Raw genomic sequence first — 10711 nt, forward strand, 5'->3', positions numbered from 1 at the left:
CTCGATCGACATTTCTACATTTGATTTTGAAACTTCGAGTCAGCGAGTTACATTTATTGATACGCCCGGCAATCCCAAATATATAAAAAATGCGATGACGGGGATTTTCTGTGGTGATGTTGGAGTGTTAGTCTATGAAGCTCGACTTAACCCGACAAAAAAAGACGAGTCCGCAAGCAAAAGTTCTCTTATGAGTAATGTGCTTCTACTCCATTGTGCGGGGTTTTCGGAGGTCATTGTTGCTATAAACAAGATGGATAGTGTTCAGTACTCACAAGCGTTTTTTGAATCAACAAAAGCAGATCTTTTTCAGTTTTTCAAAATGACATCTCTCGACAAAGAAAAAGTCAAATTTGTTCCAGTCAGTGTGGAGAGTGGCGATAACTTATATTCGAAAACTACAAAAATGCCGTGGTACTCTGGCAAGTCACTTTTTAACGAGATTTGTTCGTTTCATCCACCACTTCATTTGACAAATTCTTCACTGCGAATTCTTGTCCACAGCTTGATAGTTACAAAATCAGTGGGCACCATAATCAATGGATATATCGTTTCTGGGACTTTGCAGGTGGGTTCTATGCTGTCGTTTCTTCCCTCAAAAATGACTGGAAAGTGTTTATCAATCGAGCAAAATCGCGTGAAGAGAGAAAAGGTTTTGGCTGGTGCTGACGTTGCGTTTTGTGTTGAGGGAGTGAAAAAAGGCGACATAGAAAGAGGGATGGTAGTGACTGAGAAAACGCAGCCGAAGTCGGTGCTCAGTTTTTGTGCGAAAATTGTCGTCGTTGGAGAAAGAAGAAATATTAGAGTCGGATATTCTCCAACACTCAATGTAGGAGCTTGTCACATTCCATGTTGCATTAAGAAATTACAGTCGTTGATCAATAAAAGTAATGGAGAAGTAGAAGAGGAAAACCCCGAAGTAATTACTACAGGGGATGTTGCTGTTGTAAAGATACTTCCCGATAAATTGGCATATATAGAGGATATCACTTTGTGTGAGAAATTGGCAAAATTTGTGGTCAGTGACAACAATCAAATTGTTGCAATTGGTGTGGTGTTGCAAGTCGAGTACAGAATTGAGAAATAAAGTTGTGATAAGCAAAATTTGACGTTTTATTTTTTTACAATTGTAAGACGGTGATATTAAAATTAAATGTAAAATATTGATTTATTCGTTAACCTTAGCAAGTCAACTGAATCAACTTTTTTTGTGGGAAGGTGAAATCTGGATAAGATTTATCTAGATCATAATTTATTTTTAGAATAATTAAAAATAAATTCAAAACACGAAATCGATTAGTTTTCGCGCAAATAACTGGTCTTTACAGACCCATGTTTTCTATTTTCCATGTGTTCAAAATAGTCAACACTTGCTGTTACGAGACATACACATGAATTTTCATTAGAGCGTTTCGGAATTTATCAATTTTTCATTATTTAAATTGGTTTGTGACACGCAGTTCTTAATTTAAGATCTTTTTAGTTCAAATACAAAAATAAAAAAAAGTGACTTATTTTAAGTAAAAAAATCAAGGATATAAATTATCCAGTTTTCACTTCGTAAGGTTAATATAACTATTATCAAATATTTTTATGTCAATAAGACAACGTTTATCAACTAACTTTAGTGTAATTCTATATTACAATTGATTTAAACAACAATTCTTTGGATCAAATACAATAGTGTGCATCAATAAAATAATAAATTTAATTTATGATGAAGTTGTTGTATAATAATTTTAAGTTTTGTTTTCAATAACATATCTGAGTTTTAATTTGAATTTAATTAAAGTCATTCAAGAAAATAAGCAACTTTGTTTATAGTATAATTATAATAAAACAATTATACGTTTTTATAAAACAAAACACAAAAACACAAACATTTTTTTTAAAACTAATAATCTAATTAAAATACTATAACTAAACTATAACCAAAATTGCACAATTGTTTTCAATTAGTTTTTAATTGCACTATTCAACTGCCTCATGTTCACCAAAATTTTGCAGCGAAAGGGTCTTTGAATCACACAAGATTGGCTTGTTTCATTATTTTCGTTATACTTATAATAATTTTATTATTTATAAGTATTAGAACGAAAGAAAATTGTTATTAAGACTGAAACAGTATTTTAAATCGTTTATACAACTTTTTACATGATTTTTTTAAAACACAACAGTGTTTAAACATTATGAGTAAAATATAATGATTTTTTAATATTATATTTTGTTCTTTTATTCAAATATATTTGATAACAGAATAATTTTTTGAATTACTAAAATCAAAAAATAACACCATAAATGGAATAAATTGACATTACAATGCATTGTTCCAAAGTGATGAAATTTAAACCTTATAAAGGAATTAAATCGAATAATAATAAAAACAAACATTTTGTTTTTAAGAGTTTCCTAAATTAGTAAATCAAACTTAAATAGAAGACATGTAAATTAACTCAGACAACTATATTTTAAACTATTTTAAAGTATAATAGAAAAATTAAAAGATCTTTGTTGAGCAAAATTATTATTTTTTTTTATAAAAAGTTAAATCTTTTTTAATAGAAATTGCTTTATAATGGATTATTTTGTTTCTTTTCATTAACCAATCAAAATTATTTTTGAACTTAAATATAATATTATGATGTTGTTATTGTACAGCATTTTATTGTGTATAAAAGCACAATTATGTACTTGTAAACGTGGAAATGATATAAACAATTGTGGAAGTTGTAGTGAAGGATGTACTTCTCAGAACCGTGTTTGTGTATGTTTGTTTTCTTTTTATACATATAAAAAAATAACATGAAGCTTGTATGGAAGGATGCACGAATTGTTTTTTTAATATAAACAAATGTGATGGGTGTGTAAGTGGCTATTATCTCAAAGAAAAAGGTAAATCACCATGTTTATGTTTGTTTTTATTTGTTTAATTTTAATAATTAACGACCAGTGTGTTCAGACAAATTTGGAGAAAATTGCTTGGAATGTGATAGAAATAGTGGGTGTAAAAAATGTGAAAATGGGTATCAGTTGATCAATAAAACAACACAAAAATGTGGAGATTTCAATGAAGGATGCACACTCTGTTCAAACAACATTTGCAGTCAATGTTCCGAAGGATATTATCTCGACTCTACCAAAAATTTATGTGTGAAGTGCAACAACAAATTTTCAAAATGCTCGCTTTGTTCTGAGAATGAATGTTATGCGTGTGGCGATAACTCGACACTGTCAAACAAATTATGCGTTGAATGCAATCAAAGATGGGAAGGGTGTGTTGGATGCAACGACATTATGTGTTCGAGTTGTCAACAAAATGGTTATTATTACAGCAATGGATTTTGTAACAGTTTGTAATTTATAAAAACGTTTATATTTTAAATCGTAATAACCCAAAGAGTGTTCAGCAAATTGTGAGAGTTGTCAAAGCAAAGAAATGTGTAATGTGTGTAAAAGTGGTTATTACTTAAACGGAGGCAAGTGTGAGTCGTGTTCAACAAGAAATTGCAAAATCTGTGATGATACAAAATGTGAGAGTTGTTTAGAAAACTCGTTTTTGAACAATGGGATGTGTGTGTCGTGCAAAGAGAAAATCCCAAATTGCGAGAAGTGCAACGGTGACAACGTTGACACACAGTGTCTTTTTTGTTCGAATGGGTTTTACTCGAATGGACCACAATGTGTTCAGTGTGACACGTCGTCTTGTGGGAGTGAGGGGTGTGTCAATGGGAAGTGCACCAACTGCAAAGACAATAAAATTTTAGACAGAAGTGGAAAGTGTGTTGAACCAACAAATTGTGACAGTGTTGACGACAGTAGATGTGCTGTCTGCAAAGACGGTTATTATTTGTACAACAACATTTGTGTTCAAAAAGCGTCAAACACGCCATGCAACTCAATTCAGATCACAGAGGATGTTTGTCTTAGCAAAGAAGATGCTGGGTGCGACGAAGTTTTAAACGGCAAGTGTGCATCATGTCAGAGTGAATTAATACTCGACAATGGGATGTGTAAAAGTTGTTCCTCGTCAATACAAAACTGCACAAGTTGCGCCACTTCAAATAGTGGGAGCATCATGTGCTCTGTGTGCAGAGAAGGGTTCTTTCCAGAGAAGACGTGTAAATCATGCAAAATGATATATGGGTGTGAGTTATGTGTGAACCTTCTTGTTGGCAATGTTGAAAGCACTCGAATTTGCACGAAATGTCTGAGTGGGTATTATTTGCAAGATGGTGAGTGTCTCCAAATCAAAAACTGTGTTGCGAACACAGGAATAGAGTGCACAAAATGTGAACAGAACTTTATTGTGGAAGAAGGTGAATGCAAAGAATACACAACACAGCTGGGGTGTCTTGCAACCGATGGCGTGTTTTGCATGATGTGTTCTGATGGGTTTTACTTGTCACCAGAAAGTCGGCGATGTTTGTCGTGTTCAGTTGCGAGTTGCAGCAGGTGTGACACAACTGGCAAATGTGTTGAGTGCAACACAAACAATTCATTGAAAGACGGGAAGTGTGAGAAGTGTGGGATTGTTGGGTGTTCGCTCTGCAACTCGACTGGCATTGATTGTCTGCGTTGTGACAAAACCCACTTCTCAACAGCACTGCCAACATCACAATGCACAGAGTGTACCACAAAAACGAATGGGTGTTTGGAGTGTACAAGTGAGCATTGTACAATCTGTCAAGACGGGTATTTCATCAACACCACGGATCACACATGCAACTCATGCAAAGTGATAGAGGGGTGCACAGCATGTTCACTTGAAACAGGGAAGTGTTTCAAATGTTTGGATGGGTTTTATTTGGTGAGTGGACAATGCGCGTTGTGCAACAACACAATGCAAAGATGTGGAAGATGTTCGAGTGAGTCAAATTGCAACAGTTGTGAAGAGGGATACTTTTTGGAAGAGAACACGTGCCACAAATGCAGTGAGATAGATGGGTGTGAAATTTGCGACGAATCAAGTCGTCTCTGTTTTAAGTGCAAAAACTATTACACCGAATTGGTAGATGGAAATGGATACAAATGTGTCGACTGTGAAACTGCACACGAAAACTGTTCGAGTTGTTCAGTTGATGGAAATTGCACCGAGTGTGAAAGTTCTTTTATGTTAAAAGAGGGTGTTTGTGTTGAGTGCTCAACTTCAAATCCAAATTGCCACGTTTGTGCAACGAAAAGTTCGAGGTGTCTTTCGTGTGGTGTTGGGTATGGTGTTGATGATAATGGACAATGCCAGAAGTGTGTTGATGTGAATTGTCTTGACTGTGAGTTGTATGATAAGTGTTCAAAATGCAAAGAAGACACAATTCTCACAGACGGGAGTTGTGTGAGTTGCAGTGTTGACAACTGTAAGACGTGTGACTTGAATGGGTTTTGTGTTGAGTGCAAATCCAGTTATTATCCAAATGATGGCGTTTGTCAAAGCTACGACTTGAGTTCTCTCAATTGTGTTGAAACTTCAACAACCAGAAACGAGTGTCTGAAGTGCAACATAAATTATTATTTGAAATTGGGAAAGTGCTATCCATGTAACTTGTTTGATGCCAATTGTACTGAGTGCAACAATAGCACATGTTTAAAGTGTTCAGAAGGAACATATCCAAATGGGGTTGGAAAGTGTTTGTCATGCAACACTATGGCAAACTGCACAAAGTGTCAACAAACAGCGCCTGTTTGCACAGAGTGCCTTTTCACGTCTTCTCCAAATGGGCAATTGGTAAATGGGTATTGCAAAGATTGCACTGTTGACGGCTGTGTGAAATGCATAATTAAGATTAATGGCAGTGTTATAAAAACAAAATGTAAAACTTGTGCACCCGGGTATAACCTCAAGTCAAATGACGAATTTTGTTATCCAAACACGATTAACAATTGTGAAGAGTATGAAACCAACACCAACACTTGTTCGAAATGCAAAAATGGGTTCACATTGAATGCAAACACATGTCAAAGTTGTTCCAATACACTGACCAATTGTGAAGAATGCGCGTCAACATCTAGTTGCACAAAGTGTTCAGAGGAATTTACTGTTGGCACAGACAACACTTGCCACACCTGTTCGGATGTAATACCAAATTGTGATAAATGTTATTCTGACACTTCAAAATGCAAAGAATGTGCAGTTGGGTATTACGTCACAGAAGATTTGACATGTTTGAAGTGTGATTCGGTGATATCGAATTGCAGCGAGTGTTACAATTTGGGAGGTGTCAAATGCACAAAATGTAATTTTGGGTCATACATTGAAAATGGGAAGTGTGTCGAAGTGAAGGCAAACGAATTCAAAACATCAGAAACAACTTCGAAAGCGTGTCGCCTTCAAATACAAAACTGCTACAGCTGCAACTACACGACAAGTGAAGCCACTTTTGACACAACAGCAGTTGAATGCAACAGATGTCTTGATGGGTATGGCTTTGTTTCAAGCACAATGAGAGTCTGTGAGATCTGCCACAACGAAGTTGACTCGGGTTCTGTGTGCATCACATGTGAAGATGGGTGCAAGAGGTGCTTCATCAAAGACAACCTTACAAACGAGCAGTCGTGTGTTGAGTGCGAAGATGGGTTTGCATTGAGGAATGGAAAGTGTCTTAAAATAGAAAACCGCGAGTATTGTCTTGATGAGTTGCACAATGTTGGGTGTGAGTCGTGCGCAAACTACTACTCGACTGTTGAAATTGGCACAAAGTGCTCGCCAAATAACAGAAACGCAAATTGCTCGTTTTACAACGAAAAGGGTGAGTGTTTTGAATATAACGACAAATTAAAAGTGTCATCTTCAATAAAAGCAGAAGACGCAAGTGATATCAATTGCCAAGAGGGTTCATACCAGAAAGGGCACTGTCTGTCTTGTCGACGTGGTTTTGCTCCAAACTTGTCAAATCCACCAGTTTGTACAGAGTGTGGGTGCAGAGAGTGCAACAAGATCAACGAGTGCAAAATATGTATCAACGAGTCAAACAACAACATTGGAATTTGCACAAGTGACAGCAACTGCATTTCAACTACAAACAACACCTGTTTAAAATGCACAACCAGTCATTACATAACAAATGGAAAGTGTGAAGTGTGTGGTCAGAATTGTGTGTTGTGTTCAAGTGACAACAAAAAGTGTTTGAAATGTGAAGACAACTTTGTGCTTGTAAATGACATGTGTGTTTCGTTTGAAGAGTCGAATTGTGTTATTCTAAATAATGTTACGGGTCGTTGTGAGATATGTAAAGAAGGATTTATGTTTGACGCATTAAACGAGTGCAAAGAAAGTGGTATAGCAAATTGTCTGAATGAAAACTCAAACAAGTGTGTGAAATGTCTACCAACAACTCTTTTGGGCATTTCCAACAGCGAAACGGTTTGTTCTGAAAGTGCGACAATCAACAATTGTGAAATTCTAAGCTCGACTGGTTGTGCGAAGTGCAAAAGTGGGTATTTCATGGATGGGATAGAGTGTGAGCGATGTGATAAGAACTGTGAGAAATGTGACACGAATGCAACGACGTGCATATCGTGCTATTTTGGGTTTGTTCTCAACGTGCAAACGAGTCACTGTGACTCGAGTGAAGACATAAAAACGTCATGTGTCAAGTTTTTGAGTGATGGAGGATGTGCAATATGCAAAAATGGATATTATTGGCAGGGAAGAAATTGCTACAAATGTGGCAGCAATTGCACGACGTGTTCACAGAGTGAAGGCAATTGCCTGACGTGCAATCTCGAAAACGGGTTTTATCAGAACGACACAAATGGGATTCGTTGCATTCCAGTGAGCGAACTTACAAACTGTTTGAAGTATGATATGTTTGGGTGTGTACGCTGTGAGAGTGGGTATTTCTTGAACCAAGGAAAGTGCGAGACTTGTGCTGAGAATTGTGAGTTGTGTGTGTCGTCTGATTTCTGCCAAAGTTGTGGAGCTGATTACATTTTAGTCAATCGGAAGTGTGTGTATTACACGACAGTGGAGTTCTGTATGAGTGCAGTGAACAGTGTGTGTTCGAGTTGTAAAGACGGTTACAAACTGTCGAGTGGTGGAAGTGAGTGCCGAAAGGAGACAAACCTTGGTCTTGCGATTGGTCTTCCAATAGCACTTGTTTTTGTGGTGATTGTTGTTGTTTTGTTAGGCTCATTTGCGCTGTTTCTGGCAATCAGGAAGTGGCGACAGAAGAAGATCAGAGACGCGACAGTCTGTGAATTCTCCATCAGCCGGTCCAACATGAACTTCTTGACATTGAGCAGTGATTGTGGTCTTGTAGCAAACAAGAGTGAAGTCGACTTTCTGATAGACCGAACAGACTCGAACATCCCAGTGGATGTTGAGTCGCGCGACTTGATATGTGTTGGGAACAAGAAGGCAAAGAGTCTGAAAGTGCAACTCTCGACTAAAGACAAGAACGACAAGTACGAGATCAGAACAAATCCACAACTTGTGACACTGAAGAAGGGAAAGGCAGTTGAGTTTGAGATCTTCATTAAGCCGCTGTGCACGTGTACACTTGATGAGCAGATTGCACTTGTAGTGTTGGACATGAGTGCGGGAAAGCAGTTTGACGTTCCATTCAAAGTGCACATCAAGACGGCAATCACGACACGACTGGACTACGACGAGCTGAAAGAAGAGAAGATCATTGGCGAGGGATCATTTGGTGTTGTGTACAAGGGGATGTTCCGTGACAATGTGGTTGCCATTAAGAAGATGAAGGCGGGTGCAGCAACAAAGAAAGACATGGAGGAGTTTGAGAAAGAAGTCTCGATGCTGGACAAGTTCAGAAGCGATTATCTAGTCCACTTCTATGGCGCAGTGATGATACCAAACAGAATCTGCATGGTCAACGAGTTTTGTGAGTATGGGAGCATTCAAGACCTGATGAAGAAGCACAAAGAGAAGATCTTGACACACAAAATGACCGTCAAGTTCCTCCTTGATGGCGCGCGTGGCATTCTGTATCTCCACGAGAATGGCATTCTGCACAGAGACATCAAGCCAGACAACTTCCTTGTCACGTCTATCCACGAAGACGTTCCTGTCAACGCAAAGTTGACTGACTTTGGCAGTTCGCGAAACATCAACATGATGATGACAAACATGACATTCACAAAGGGAATTGGAACACCAACATACATGTCTCCTGAAGTGCTTGACAAGAGACACTACAAGTTCCCAGCAGACATCTACTCGTACGCAATCACAATGTATGAGATCGAGAAGTGGGGACACGCATTCCCAAAAGAGAAGTTCAAACACGCTTGGGATGTCGCAAACTTCATCACAACAGACAAGCGACCCGACATCGACAATGGGATGGACACGTGGACATATCAAACTATCTGCCTGTGTTGGAAAACAAACCCAAAAGAGCGACTGACAGCACAACAACTTGTGGAAACACTCAACAAGAAATTCGACGAGCTCAATTTCTTTTCATCACACTAGTCTTGTTTAACCAATTGTTTCGTATTTATTCAAACAATCTTGATTCGGCAACTTGTTTGTAACAGTTGGTTCATTTTTTCAGTTGACAAACATATTTTAATTTTTAATTGAACTTTATTGATAAAAAACACAATTGATTTTGTTTAAATAGTTTGAGATTTAAATTCAAAATAGAACAAGATTCAACGAATCTGTGAAATGAATGGATGTTGATGAATGTATCACACAAATAAAGCACGGCTGTTTGCTGCCCGACCACACGATTCTTGAGCTGTGTTTTCTTTCAAAGTCGTTGTTATGTCTTGAATCGAATGTTGTTGCGATAACATCGCCAGTCACAGTCTGTGGGTGCATTCATGGGCAGCTCCACGACTTGCTCCATCTCATTGAAATTAATGGGCAACTTCCCGATGTGCAGTATCTGTTTCTTGGCAATTACGTTGGCAGAGGTGCACATCAAATTGAGACAGTGTGCCTTCTTCTCCTCATGAAAGTGAAGTACCCAGACAGAATCCATCTTTTGAGGGGAAACCACGAGACACGTACAATGTCACAGTCGTATGGGTTGTACGACGAGTGCATCAAGAAGTATGGCAGCACAACACTGTGGTCACTCTTCAACAGTTTGTTTGACGTTCTCCCGTTGTCTGCTGTCATCGACAACAGCGTCTTCTGTGTGCACGGCGGTCTCTCGCCACATCTCAGAATAATCGACCAGGTGAGATATTGTGTTGTGCGAAATGAAGAAATTTGCGATGGGTTGGCGTGCGACCTGTTGTGGTCAGACCCCGACGACAATGTATCTGGAATGCAACCGAAGAGTAAAAGTGTCGGGCATCTCTTTGGTGGAGATTGTGTTGCCAAATTCTGTTGCATCAACAAAATCGACATGATAGCAAGGTCGCACCAATTTGAGATGAGCGGGTACAAGTATCACTTTGACAACAAGCTGGTGACTGTGTGGTCTGCACCCAATTACATGAGAAGATACAACAACGTGGCAGCAACTATGACCATCAACAATACTCCAAAACCAGTCTTTGTTGTGTTTGGTGTGTCAACTGGGTGTTGCAACTCTGTTCTTGATTAAAAAATGAATTCAATCAAATCAAAACAGACACTTTCATATTTTTGAATAAAAATGAATATATTGTTTTAAAAGTAGATATTTAATTGTCTTATTATTATATTCGATAATTATATAAATAACAAATAAAAAAAATGAGATTGATGAATTACTGAGACATGCCAATAATCTCTTTGAGTGCGTCTGGGCTCCAG

At 37.8% G+C, this 10711-nt stretch overlaps 3 protein-coding genes across 3 annotated transcripts; all 3 read left to right on the forward strand.

The window, feature by feature from the left end:
- Positions 1–94: 94 nt before the first annotated feature.
- Positions 95–1087, forward strand: EIN_036290 (elongation factor 1-alpha, putative; the record flags this gene model as incomplete). Its single annotated transcript, XM_004185620.1, has 1 exon — positions 95–1087. The coding sequence occupies one exon, from the start codon at positions 95–97 to the stop codon at positions 1085–1087; it is 993 nt and encodes a 330-aa protein (XP_004185668.1).
- A 1652-nt stretch (positions 1088–2739) lies between these two features.
- EIN_036300 (protein serine/threonine kinase, putative) lies at positions 2740–9430 on the forward strand (the record flags this gene model as incomplete). The annotated part of the gene is made up of 4 exons (XM_004185621.1): positions 2740–2758; positions 2809–2910; positions 2951–3349; positions 3399–9430. The coding sequence occupies 4 exons, from the start codon at positions 2740–2742 to the stop codon at positions 9428–9430; spliced, it is 6552 nt and encodes a 2183-aa protein (XP_004185669.1).
- A 202-nt stretch (positions 9431–9632) lies between these two features.
- EIN_036310 (serine/threonine protein phosphatase 4 catalytic subunit, putative) lies at positions 9633–10520 on the forward strand (the record flags this gene model as incomplete). The annotated part of the gene is made up of 1 exon (XM_004185622.1): positions 9633–10520. One exon carries the CDS (start codon positions 9633–9635, stop codon positions 10518–10520), a length of 888 nt encoding a protein of 295 aa, XP_004185670.1.
- Positions 10521–10711: the final 191 nt, after the last annotated feature.

The sequence above is a fragment of the Entamoeba invadens genome (genome assembly GCF_000330505.1).
Source record: "Entamoeba invadens IP1 unplaced genomic scaffold scaff_1105074726613, whole genome shotgun sequence".
Taxonomy (NCBI): Eukaryota; Evosea; order Mastigamoebida; family Endamoebidae; genus Entamoeba; species Entamoeba invadens.